We start from the raw sequence: 13885 nt of genomic DNA on the forward strand, positions 1-13885 counted from the left end.
ACCTTATAGGACACCCGTGAGCTCCACATGGGCCAAGATATATGTACGTATGTGTGTGGGGGGGGAGTTTCTGAGAGGTCTGTGCTGAGACAGAGCATGAGGTCCTGGCAGGGGTGGGATGGGGAATCATATTTTCATATAAAACTGGCACGAGATTCTGAGCACTGTGGAGCCGTGGCTGACTTTACCCAGTGGCTTCCTAAGGGCCAATTCCCATTTTGAGCACTTCACATGTGCTACCTTTATGGACTTAAAAATTTCCCCCTCACTTAAAGAATATATAAAGACATCAATACTTCCATATGTGAGTGTTTAACCTAAATGGTTACAAAAACATTCAGTCTATGTGAATACAGTCCATGATGTCAGACAGTTTGCACCCTTTTGGCATCAAGAAGGAAGGTGTCCAACTTAGAGGGTCTCCAGGAAGAGGAACAGCATGGGGGTAGGGGCAGGGGGGCCATGAACAGATCCTGGTTTGGTTTTCAGAGAATAACTCTGATAGGGTGGTGGGAGAAGGATGGCCTGAAAGGGAACCTCTGCTGGAGGACGGGAGACTGGTCACAAGGGACTTCAACAAGCCAGGTCAGGTGGGGAAGGATCAGGGGGAGGTTGGCCCAGGACAGAGCAATGACAACAGACGTAATCATTGGTCTCTACCTTCAGATTTTATGAAAAATGGTTTTTAGTAAAACTTATGGAGCTACTTAGTGCTGCTGGAAAATTGCAAGATTAAGATTCTGTAGCAAACATTTCAAATTTGGTAATAATGTTTGAGCAATTAAATTGCAAATTTTCTAGCACTCTGCCTATATTTACAGAAGAGCTCAAAGATAAAGGATCTGAGTGTTGGACAAAAGTCAGCTTAACAACACGCTGGGGTTCAGAGGATTCTGGGTCTTTGAGTAGAGGACCTGGCCGCGTTAGTGACAGATCACCCACCTATGCCACGTTTGAAAGTGTGTGCATTTCATATGAACTGTCTTCTGCTCCCCACTGGCTGATGTCAGTGAGGCAATAATAATTAAGGGCAGGCATTTGAATTTCTTATCTTTATCTCTTTTAATTTTTTTTTTTTTTTTAGAGACAGGGTCTTGCTCTGTCACCTAGGCTGGAATGTAGTGGCGTGATCATAGTTCACTGGAACTTTGAATTTCTAGCATCAAGTTATGTTCCTGACTCAGCCTCCTAAGTAGCTGGGACTATAGGCACATGCCACCATGCCCAGCTAATTAAAACAAAAAAATTTTTTAGACATAGGGTCTTGCTATGTTGCCCAGGCTGGTCTCAAACTACTAGCCTCAAGTGATCCTCCTGCATCAGCTTCCCAAATTGCTGGGATTACAGGCCTGAGCCACTGTACCATGCCTCTTTTAACTTTTAATATTTTCTCAGTAGCAGAGAGGACAGGCTGGCTAGGAGAGGATTAAGGGGGAAATATTTTGGAACACCCCAAATAAGAATATTTAATAAACTCAAGTAAAATGCATCCTGAAATACTTTTATATTTACATGCCTACGAGCATATGGATTTAAGCAAATGAGAATCTGTTTTATAACTGTAAGATTATTTTCCTTAAATGGCAGTATGCTAGATCCCAGGTAAACATGCATGATCTATACACTTCTAGCCTATTTTACAGATGGGTGGTCATTAAAATTTTCTGTCATGAAAACTTCTGGAGAAGAAAATTATTATAAAACAGTATTACCTTGCATATTATATTCATAGTAATTAGGATCTTCTGATTCTTTCTTGACTGACACAGCTGTTGCTTTCAATGAAATGCCTTTATAATGAGAATTATAAAATTATATATTAGGTTAAACCCACTAACAGAGATGTAGGACCAGCCAAAAAAAGTTCCAGGTTCTGTTTTGATTAATATGGCAACATTACAATCAGTAAAAGAACTTGTAGCTCACTCACTGTGAACGAAATTTGGCTTACTGATACAAAAATACAAATACTATAAACATAAAAGAATATAAATATGTAAGGTATATATTTACATATAAAATGGTACCAATAATATCCATGTAAATTCCATATAAAAGGAGAGCAAGAAGGAGGGAGAGGAGGATGAAGAAGGAATGGAGGGAGAGCTCAGTTTCCAATGCCAGGCCCAATTTTGGTAAATTTTCTGTTTCAAGATGGCTGAATACACACATGCATTTACATGAAAGGCCGTAAATATTCTCCTATAGTGGGACCTGAATTGGCATGGATCATCTTAATTCATCCATTATAACGGGACAATTTCAAAACCCGTCTACATTGGTAAAACCAAAGGCCTCTGTCAGAGAAAGGTGTGGTAGCTGCAAAACTTAGCCACAAGTTTCTCCCATTCTGGGATGGGTGCCCCGTTGCAATGCGTCTTCCCCACACCTCTCCTCTAGAAGTGGAGTCTACTTCTTTGCCCTTTAAATCTGGGCCTGGCCATGTGACTTGCTTTGGCCAATGGGACATACACTAATGGGATGCAAGCAGGGGCTCGAAAAGTTCTTGAGCATCCATGCCTGCTGCTTCTGGAACCTCCTCGCTACGGGGACAAGCCTGGTGCCTCCTGTAGGATGTGAGGTCATGAGGAGAGACGCCCTGCTGTCCCAGCTGAGGCCCTGACCCATGGCCATCCAGCCCTTGCCACGCCCACCCAGCCAACACACATAAATGTGAATAAATCATTGTTGAAGACCCTATATTTTTGGGTGTTTTATAATACTGCAATAGACAACTGATACTAAAATATACATATAATTTAACCATGAATGTTAATAGCAACAAAAGCAAAAATTGTTGTCACAGCTTAGGATTCAGAGTTTAGCATTAGTTTACAAGACGGGGCTTCCGAAAACCTTTAACAACTCTGCTGGTATAGAGATAGTAAATCTGGATATTAAAAATGTGATTATCAAAAAGAAAACTCTGGTAGAGGCTGGGCGTGGTGGCTCACGCCTGTAATCCTAGCCCTCTGGGAGGCTAAGGTGGGAGGACTGCTCGAGGTCAGGAGTTTGAGACCAGCCTGAGCAAGAGCGAGACTCCGTCTCTACTAAAAATAGAAAGAAATTAGCTGGACAACTAAAAATATATAGAAAAAATTAGACAGGCATGGTGGCACATGCCTGTAGTCCCAGCTACTCGGGAGGTTGAGGCAGGAGGATTGCTTAAACCCAGGAGTTTGAGGTTGCTGTGAACTAGGCTGACGCCACAGAACTCTAGCCCAGGCAACAGAGCAAGGCTCTGTCTCCAAAAAAAATAAAGAAAACTCTACTGGAAAACTGAGGAACAGAGTGTACATGGCTGATGGCCATATTTTTGAAATAGAAGATTAGGCTGAGGAAACTGCTCAGAAATGGGATATAAAGGTAATCTGATGGCAAGATGAAAGGAACACTGACAAATGGAGGCCTATGTATACATAAAAAAAGAAAAAAGCTATTTATGTGTGTGTTTATAAGTGATCTGAATTTTCACAACATGGTTGGGAGTTGCTACCCCTAAAATGGGGCTGGAATTTGAGGTGTGCAGGCAGGATGGAGTTTTGAGGGGGGAGTGTGGAAGGGTGAAGATGGGTTTAGTTATTATTACTTATCACTTAGTGGGGTTCAGGACATGGTACCCCAAAATACAGCACCTTGGCATTGAGAAGACAGAAGCAGGAAGGTCTCTCTCACCTTCCCACCTCCCTTCTCCCCTGAAGCGGCCAGGAAACCCTCAATCCAGAGGTGCCCTCCCTACACCCAGAGGAAAGAAACGTCCCTATCTTGGGAGACACAGGGACACAGAAGAATCTGAAGCAAAGGCCTTCCCAGCTGCCCCCAGATTGTTCCCATGAGGTCACACCGCCTGTCCAACTGCACTTCCAAACGACTGCCCCCCCCCCTCAAATCTAAGCCCCACATACGCAGGTTTCCCTGTTCCTTTGGGTCTTCATTTCTGAAAGTTCCTGTGTCACGTAAAACATACTAAATCTATTTGTACGCTTTTCTTTGTTAATCTGTCTTTTGGTATGGGTGCCTTAGCCACAAACCAGCAATGGGAAAGAAAGCTATTTCTTTCTTCCCCTACATACTAGTCTGAATGTTTTCATTTCAAACATGTATAATGTTTGTACTATTTTGTAATAAATTTTAAATGAAAAGTACAAGTTCCCAGTTGATTAGGCACTAACAAGTCTACTAACAGAAACGTTTGATAAACGTGTTTCCTAGCTGTGCTGTCAAGAAAATTCCTTTCTAATCCAGGCAATTGAACCAGATTGGACAGTCACAGAATGTGCTTGAAATGCTAAGAAAACAGATTTACTCTGGCCTTTCTCAAAATGAGAGAGGGAGGGAGAGAGAAAAAGAGAGAGAAAAGTAAAAATAAAAATTCAAAACCAATGAGGTACTTGTTTTGGGTAGCAAGTGCTACACAAATATCACAAGACATAAGACCGACTGATGGCCGGGTCTTGGGAGCCTCCGGGCAGCTGGAAGCAATTCATATTGCATCATGAAATGCACAGGGGAAAGTTATATTAATAGGGAGTATATTTTTGTTCAAACTGAAACACATCTCCAAAGAGAGGCCGCAACAAAAGAGGCTTATTTTAACTCATCCGGCCCGACAGCTGGGAGCCGGGGGAGGGGCAGGGGGGGTCTGTGACAGGGCCCCAGGGAGACCGATAACCTCTCACGCCCACGTCTTCCCAGTTTCTAAGAGAAGTCTGCGCCTTGGGGGGTTTAAATTCTCTGTGACCATCCAAGACACAGGCAGAACATATTTGGGCTTTAAAAAGCATCTGAGGCTAAAATTAAATGGGCAGGAGTTTAAGGCCTGCCATGTCATAAATAAGATTAAGACTCGACAGCTGAGTTCTGCTGGGCTGAACTACTTGGCATGTTTCTTACCATCAACTCATGTTAGTTTTACCTGGAACCACTAAACCAGACAAGCACCATTTTTTCAGACTTTCATTTGTTTTGTTTTCTTTTATTTTTAGAGACAAGGTCTCACTCTGTCACCCAGGCTGGAGTGCAGGGGTGTGACCATAACTCACTGTAACTTCGAACTCCTGGACTCAAGTGATCCTCCTGCCTCAGCCTCTAGAGCAGCTGGGACTACACGTGCATGCCACCATGCCCGGCTAATTTTACTTTTATTTTTTGTAGAATTCGGGTCTCACTATGTTGCCCAGGCTGGTCTTGAACTTCTGGCCTCAAGCAATCCTCCTGCCTCAGCCTCCCAAAGTGCTGGAATTACAGGTAGGAGCCACAGTGCCGGCCCACATTCACATTTGAAGATGGGGCTTCTACTAAACACGTTTACATTGGGATGAAAGGGACATGTGCACCCACAGTTGTGGCAAAAGGACCCTTGAAAGTGACAAAGGAGGACTCGGGCCAAGGAGGCGGGTCCACCTGTGTCCCAGGCCCCTTCCCAGGGATCCCGGAAGTGCTGAGCATAAACCACCTCTTGATGGCCTTAGGGAGGCTGCTGCCCTGACTGCATTTTACTCATGCTTAAGTCCCTCCTTTCCCTTTTTCTGTATATTTTCTTCTTAATACAGAATATTTTTCTTTGGGATCATCTTAGATTGAATTTGAATTACAGTTTGCACTGTAAAATATTACTTGGTTTTCTAAGCATTACAAAATTCTAGTTTTACCCTCCTATAGCCAGTTTGTGTTTATTTTTATCTTTTTGAGTTTTACTTTTACGTGCTTGTTTAATTTTCTAAATTTTCTTCCTTCAATGCTTTCAGTATTTTCCCATCCCTTGATTGAACATTTGAATTTTTAAAAAATTTTTCTAGGCCGGGCGAGGTGGCTCACGCCTGTAATCCTAGCACTCTGGGAGGCCGAGGTGGGTGGATCGTTTGAGCTCAGGAGTTCGAGACCAGCCTGAGCAAGAGCGAGACCCCGTCTCTACTAAAAATAGAAATAAATTATATGGACAACTAAAAATATATACAGAAAAAATTAGCCGGGCATGGTGGCGCATGCCTGTAGTCCCAGCTACTTGGGAGGCTGAGGCAGGAGGATCTCTTGAGCCCAGGAGTTTGAGGTTGCTGTGAGCGAGGCTGACGCCAAGGCACTCTAGCCTGGGCAACAGAGGGAGACTGTCTCAAAAAAAAAAAAAAAATTTTTTTTTTTTCTATTCTTAACCTTGTAACATCTTTCCTCTAACTAATGCTGGTTTTCTTTTTGTGAGGAGCGGGAAAGAGGCAGGGATGGGGGGGGTCACCTATTCTCATCCGTCAAAGAGGGATTTTTTTTCTACTATACATCGTCATAACGTACCTCTATCGTAAAACATTTAGAAACGACAGAGGAGTGCAAAAAAGCAGTAAAATATGTCCAAAAATGAAATCACTCCTCTATTTGTAAGTCAAATTATAATTCTAAATAGGTATTCAAAACTCTGTACTCATTTCAAAATCAGGTTCTAATTTAAATATAATTAAAGTAATAATTTGCAAATACATCTACTTAATAATATCTTAGTACCTAATACTGAATTAGAAGAATTAGAAGGCTCTCTTTTCTAGATCTTTGAGTAAAATATGATTATTCTTCAAATAAGGCTGCAGTTGAGGTTAATTAGTGCCCTGGCCCTCATTTTTTTTTTTTTTTTTGGTAAAACAAAAGAGTCAAATGATGACCTGCTAAACATTTGATTCTAAAACCATCAGTGTACCTACCAGAATCTTCCATGGGTTCAGTTTTCACACTGATGGGGCCACAGCTGCAAGGAGAAGGGAACCCTAGTCAAGACAGGCAGAGTGAGGACCGACCACAGGCACCTGCGCCAAATTCAGATGCCTGGGTCTCCAGCCCGCCATCCCCCCATCAACTGAATGCAAAACTGCCTCAACTCTAACATGAGCGTTCTTAATAATCTGTTATGAAATTAAAGGTGTCAACTGCGAATAGTCTTATAATTCCAAACACTGTTTTGGGTAAAGAATATAGAACAAAATAAGGAAGAGCAGCATATCAACCCTTCATATATTGTACTTCAGATGTCATAAGGCAGTCTTTCCGCAGTTTAAAAACTAATACTTTGTGGTCAGACGTGGATTTCATTTTTTATTATTTATCCTTTACCTTTCGCTTGGCGATATCACTGATCTCTCGGCATCTGTTACTGTCACAGGAGCACCTGTACGGGAATAAGAAGACACATACTAGCTCCTTTCAGCACCTTGAAATATGACTCACACTCAAAGGCATGTAAATTGAAAGCAAAAACAGAGAAAACAGAACTCCCAGCTGGAGGTTATCATGGACTAGCAGTGGGGGAAGACACCAACCCAAAGTGGCCTGTGTCCTGGGGCCATTTGCATGGGCAGGATGTGGGGATGAGGAGCTTCTAGGCTGGAGCAAAGGTGTGGCGCAGCCTTGCCGCAGCAGCTGGGCAACCTCGAGCGAGCCACTAACCTCCCCCTGCCTCTGTTTCCTCATGCACACGGTGGTTGAGCGAGGATTAGTGAAGACAGGCACGGAGATGGGAACAGTGCCTGGCACATCTTAAGCACGAAGTAAGTGTCAGCTGCTGCTATTACAGTAGTCCCTCCTCATTCCCGGTTTCACTTTCCCTGGTTCCTTACCTGAGATCAACCAAGGTCTGAAAATATTAAATGGCAAATTCCAGAAATAAACAATTCTTAAGTTTTAAATTGCATGCTGTTCTGAGCAGTGTGATGAAAACTTGAGCCTGCCTGCTGTGCTCTGCCGGGGCCATGAGTTGTCCCTTGGGCGTCTCCACGCTGTCTACACTGCCCTCCTGTGAGTCACTTAGGAGCCGCCTGGCTTATCAGACCGACTGTTGATGGATCGCAGTGCTTGTGTTCAAGTCACCCTTATCTGACTTCATAATGGCCCCAAAGCACAAGAGTAGTTATGGTGGCAACTCAGATATGCCAAAGCGGAGCTGTGAGATGCTTCCTTTAAGTGAAAAGGTGAAAGTTCTTGACTTATGGAAAGAAAAAAATAACTTCTATTACAGTATATTGCTATAATTATTGTTCCATTATTAGTTATTGTTAATCTCTTACTATACCTAATTTATAAATTAAACTTTATCACAGGTATGTATGTATAGGAAAAACACAGTGTATGTAGGGTTTGGGACTATCGGAGGTCTCAGGCATCCACTGGGGGTCTTAGAAGGTACCCAAAGAGAAGGGAGGACAACAGTATTGTTGTTATTCTATAATAAAGATACAAGTCATCTGTGACAACAATCACATCGTCACCTGGCATCCTCCCCTCCACCTGCCCCTCCTTGAATGTGAGCTAGAAGACTACAGAAACTCACCATTGCTCCAGGAACAGATTTCACTCTGTGATGAGCCCGTGGCTCAGAAGAACCAGGGTATGTCATACCAGCCCTAGGATCCAGCAGGTGCCTTGTGAACTGTGCGACCCCCAGCCCCGCCATCTCCTTATTCTACCTAGGCAGTCTCAGCAAGACATTCCCTTTACACCTGATCTGTCACGAACAGTGACAGGCCAGGGTTCCCAACTACATTCCAAAATAATAATTTAAGAAAATAAGAGGTGGGCAGAGGTGGATCTCTAAGTGTTGCTGGTAAAGTTACTTTCTGGGGGAATGTCCCTTGATCATCATAAGTTAAGGAGGTTAGGGAGGCTTCTGAGTTCCCAACATGGCCTCAAACACTCTCGCACAGAGCTTCTGCCTGCTCACGGGGAGTGCGCCTCCCCAGGGAACCAACCTGTTGAGGCTCTGCTTGTTTTGAGGGCCAGCTCTTCCATGAAGCCCTTCCAACTGAACAATTCTAACGCCATCCTCAGCTCTTGGGGACTTAGTGCAGCTATCCTGAGTGCAACCCGGGTTACCCCAGCTTTCTGATGGACAGACTTACTCCTTGCCCCAGACAGTGAGACTCAGAAGCCTGGAACACATCCTAGATCTACTCCCAACCCCAGCGATGCCTTGCCTGGGCCTGGCGGTCAAAGGCCGCATAGTGACTCCCAGCTCCACATGCTTCTGTGCTCGAGGACTGGGGAGGTCTTCCTGCCCTCTGTGGTCCCTGAGCCACAAATCCCCTACAAACATCTGCCCCTCCGCCTGGAATACCTCCTCGATGAGGGGAAAGCAGAGAATGCCAAAGCTCGCGTTTTAACTAAGGAAGCAGAAGTGGTTTGGCAGCTTAGAGTGGCCACCAAGCCTGAGACGCTGTCACTTACCCAGCTGACTCTCTGGACCTACGAAGGGTCTGCAAGAAAACCAATACCATTACCCGACATGAACACACAAGAAACACAGTATTGCACATCTGAAAAATCAACTTTTCAATGTAATGGGACATAATTAACAAATTAATTAAAATTGGGCTGCCATGTTATGTTTAAATGAACTAAGGTTACGAAGGGGCGAGCATGTCACCTGTTTATGATAAATGAAATCCCTGCTTTGTTCTCCAAAATCCATTTCAGGGTAGCAAGGTCATAGTTCTCAGGGTGTTGAAAGGCAACTCCTTCCGGAAGCCCCTGCACTGCCACAGCTGCCTGGTCTCGTAGCATCTGCTCATAGGGAACAGGCACCATCGCTGTGGTCCCTAAGGCTTTACCTAAGAGAAGAGGCAAAACATCTTTTTTGTTTTGTTTTGTTTTTGCTATTTTTGAGACAAGCTCTGTTGCCCAGGCTGGAGTGCAGTGGCACGATCATTGCTTACTGTAGCCTTGAACTCCTGGGTTCAAGTGATCCTCCCGCCTCAGTCTCCAAGTAGCTGGGACTACAGGCACATATCACTGTGCCTAATTTTTTTTGTTGTTTTTTAGAGACAGAGTCTCGCTATGTTGCCTAGGCTGGTCTCGAACTCCTGGCTTCAAGTGATCCTCCTGCCTCACCCTCCCAAAGTGCTGGGATTACAGGCGTGAGCCACTGCACCTGGCCCCAAAACACCTTTAGATGGTATGAGCGTCAGACTCTACTAGTCTGATGTAATGTAATAGACAGATACAGGTGGTGCTATTGGTTTTGAAGATAGCCTATTCATCTATACCCTGAGTTAATATAATTCCCAACCAAAGGGCAAAAATAAAAAATCTATACAGTGTTTTACTTTAAACCTTCACACAAGAGAAAATAAGAAGTCTCTTTCTCCATTTTCTTGGAGGTTGCACAATTTGGGGTGCTCACCCTGGTGCCCCCAGGGCTGCAAGAAGCACCACTTAGTTACCTAGGCCGCTGCCAGAAGAAGATGAGAACCCCTCACCCAAAGCTGAACTGACTGCCACTATGTCACACCACATAAGGCAAGCCAACTCGCCAAAGTTATGTCATTAGCATGGCCCCAAGTTACCATCTGGGGCTATGTCAGCTTCTCCGCACTGGCTGGAGAGCCCCTAGGTACTAGAGCCCCATTTTTCACAGAGAAGTGTAGCCTGAGACCCCAAAATACCCTATGCTGGAGGTCCCCAAAGTCAAATGCTTACAGGGACCTGCAGGTCACAGAAATGCCTGAAGCTGTCTAAGAATGACAGCAAGGTCCTTATGTTGCAATGAAGCACAACACCTGCACCGTTTTGGGTTATCAGCTTTATAAAACACTGTGTTAGGTGTATATATTTTAAAAACTCTGTCTTCCTGCCCGTGGAAAGGTGTGGGTAGGTGGGGAGACAACTGAGGGGAGAGCAGAGGACGGAGTTGACACTGAACGTCTTTAACAACTGCACTGGCCTTGGGGTGGGGGCCCTAAAAGGACATCAAGGAATGAAGACTGATCAACACGGAGGTTTCAGTGGCTCAGAAGACCCAAGATCCAAATCATCTTCTGTAAGAACACTCAGATCTGGTAATTAAGAACTGACTCTTCACTTGATGAGACTGGAGGTTCTAAAATGTTCAAAACCTTCTAAGGAGTCACACCAATAGAACTGTCTATGACACTGTCCCGTTTCCTCCATGAATCCTTTACAGAATTGATGCTTAAAGTGAACGTTACCGTAACAGAAGCAGAAATAGTCCTCCACGGCCTTCCGGAGTATCTCCGTTTCTCCGGAGTGGACCTGCAGCCCGTTCACAGGGCAGGGCGGTTTCCGCTCGCGCAGCCCCTCTGCAGCGCCTGCAAACGCATGATCGGCACCAGGTCAGTATCTGAGCATTTGTGCTGCACACTGCCCTACCGTCTGTGTGTCCGGCATTGAAAGGAAATAGGGGAGGAAAAGAAATAAATAAAAAATAAGATCTTTTAATTTAAAAAAAAAAGCAAGAAAGAATGGGGTATTTATGATGAACAGGATAAAGAACTATAAAAAATTCAACAAAGAAATAGTAGGAGCATAAAGGAAATTACAACAGAAATTTTACTTGCTGTATGGTTGAAGAGTAACAACTGTGTAGGAAGACCATCCTACTGAACATACTCAGGACCAGCCCCTAATCAACTGCTGCTCCAAAAGTTTTCAAACTGATTGTTTTAATCAGGAGACAGAAACCGCACAGGAATTTGAACAGGGAAAGTTTTATAAAAGAATCATCGACTAGTGACAAGGGATTAACTGCCACGGGGTACTGAGAGCTGCACAGAGAACATAAGCAGCAGGCTGGGGGAGCAGCGTGCCTCCCGGGCTGAGGCAGAGCACCCGGGAAGGCACACATTGGGAAGAAGCGGGGCCCCGGGGCTGAGATCCACATCTCTTGGGAGAGGACGTGGCCACGGCCCCTGGGCTGCAGGAAAGACTGCTGGAGCGTCTCATGTGGTGGCTGGCAAGGAGGGACCTGCTCTCTGGAGGTGCCCGTGGAAATCACTTGCAATGTGACCAGTGGGTACCTGCAAGACCTGCTGGGTGTTATAGGGAAGATGTGCTCTATGGTGCTGGTGGAACTCTCTGGAAGCTACCTTGCAAGGTAATGCCAATAGGATTTGCTGGGAAGCCACTCTTGGAAGCACTGTTGAAATTCCCTGGGAAACTACCTGTAGATATACGTGTCACTGAAATTCACTGTGAAGCCTCCTTCTGGAATTTTCTGGGACTTCTGTGAGACTTGCTGGGAAGCTGGCTGGGTATCAGTAGAAGTGAGTGAGAAGCTGTGTGTGGTAGGAGTGCCACTAAAACTCACTGGAGCAAGTGCCACTGGGCGCCCCAGTGTTACTGGTCGTCATGCGCAGGGGAAAGCCCACAGGAAACAGGAAAAGTTCCTTCCTCCTCCAGTGTCCCCCGAGCCCTCTTCCCACCAAGAGGAACACTGTGCCAGTTGCCACAGGAGAAGTGTTCACAGGACCCAGCTCCAATACCACAAAGCAGGCCAAAGAAGGGTGAACTTGGAGCAGAGAGGCAATAAATTGAGATTGGTCACACTGAAAACCATCACATAGTGATTTCTGGAGCACGAGAGGCCCATACGACAGAGCTATATTTTAAGGTCAAACGTAAGGCAAAAATTGTGTGTGGACAAAATTATACCTAAAAACCCTCAGTCATCCATTAAGTTCAGAATATACAGTTTTGTGTACACACTTCTGCAAAGCAATTCTTGTGCATGTTCACATTTTGGAGCCAGTAAATTAGGCTGCAAGAATGAAGCAGATGAAGCTTGGCCATTCAAACAATTTTGGCTTTGAGGAAAGTGAGAAGTAAACAGTGTTAGAGGACTGACAATACTGCCTACACGGTTTGCTTGGGGGTAAAGTACAGCCTAAGGGACAATCTTGTCTGCTGCCTGTTTCTGTATGAGCTGTGAATGGTTTTTACATTTTGAAACGGTTAAAAAAAATTCAAATGAAGAAGATCATTTCATGACATATGAAAATTATATGAAATTCAAATTTCAGTATCCATAAATAAAGTTTTCTTGACCATGTCTGTTCATTTACATATCGCCTATGGCTGCTTTCATACCAAAATAGCAGGTTGAGAAGCTGTGACAGAGACTGTGTCGGGCACCAAGACTAAAAAATTAACTGCTCCATTACAGAAAAAGCTTGCCAGCCCCAGTCTACTCGATATTATTTTAATACTAAGCACTTATAACCCAATACAGTTTGATTAGAAATTTCTATTGCTTTGAGTATAAAATTACTGAATCAACTCTTTTTTTTTTTTTTTTTTTTTTGAGACAGAGTCTCACTCTGTTGCCTGGACTAGAGTGCTGTGGCATCAGCCTAGCTCACAGCAACCTCAAACTCCTGGGCTTAAGCAATCCTCCTGCCTCAGCCTCCCGAGTAGCTGGGACTACAGGCCCGGCTAATTTTTTCTATACATTTTTAGTTGTCCAGCTAATTTCTTTCTATTTTTAGTAGAGATGGAGTCTCGCTCTTGCTCAGGCTGGTCTTGAACTCCCAAGCTCAAACGATCCACCCACCTCGGCCTCCCAAGTGCTAGGATTACAGGCGTGACCCACTGCGCCTGGCCTGAATCAACTCTTACACCAACAAGGATTTGGTTTCTAACTTCAGAGGGAAGGTAAATGTGTTTCTGATGCAATTCCATAGTAATTTTTCCTTACTTCTAAAACAACATCTGAAGAAACAAACAGCACGTATTTGACAATCACCCCCAGTGCTCTGGTTTCAGTAACGGCAGAGATGTGTGTATCTACCACCGTCAACGACTGGAAGGCACTGAGAACAAGCAGAAGCCCAAACTGGAAGGACTGCTATCCTGAATGAAGGGCTGCACACATTCTAGGTGACATTCATGTTTAACTGGCTTTTTCCCCGCGGGGAAACTCCTTAGTTCCTGTAGCACCTGCAGAAATAGAACTCAGCCCAAAATCAGCAGTCTTAGCAGAGTGACGAAATCGATGTCGTAGGTCGGGACTGTCATAGTGGCTGGAAACCGAGGAGGGAAATCCTGGAAAGGAGCAAGTCATAGAGGTGGGAGCCCCAGCATTTCATACAGACCCCCTCAAATTCCTGATTGGCCCCAA

General features: G+C 44.5%; 1 protein-coding gene across 4 annotated transcripts in view; it reads right to left on the bottom strand.

Annotated features, from left to right (window-relative positions):
• Positions 1-13885, bottom strand: part of GTF2IRD2B (GTF2I repeat domain containing 2B) — a 56639-nt gene that overhangs the window by 25062 nt on the left and 17692 nt on the right. For 2 of the 4 annotated variants that reach the window (XM_045543173.1, XM_045543170.1), the window contains exons 4-9: positions 10959-11078; positions 9398-9581; positions 9199-9227; positions 7093-7147; positions 6687-6730; positions 1713-1790 (exon numbers count right to left, since the gene is read on the bottom strand). In XM_045543173.1, the coding sequence (XP_045399129.1) occupies positions 1713-1790; positions 6687-6730; positions 7093-7147; positions 9199-9227; positions 9398-9581; positions 10959-11078 (510 nt within the window). The remainder of the gene's footprint in view (positions 1-1712; positions 1791-6686; positions 6731-7092; positions 7148-9198; positions 9228-9397; positions 9582-10958; positions 11079-13885) is intronic. The other 2 variants (XM_045543174.1, XM_045543171.1) reach the window with 1 other exon arrangement.

This window comes from Lemur catta, chromosome 2, assembly GCF_020740605.2.
Source record: "Lemur catta isolate mLemCat1 chromosome 2, mLemCat1.pri, whole genome shotgun sequence".
Classification (NCBI taxonomy): Eukaryota; Metazoa; Chordata; class Mammalia; order Primates; family Lemuridae; genus Lemur; species Lemur catta.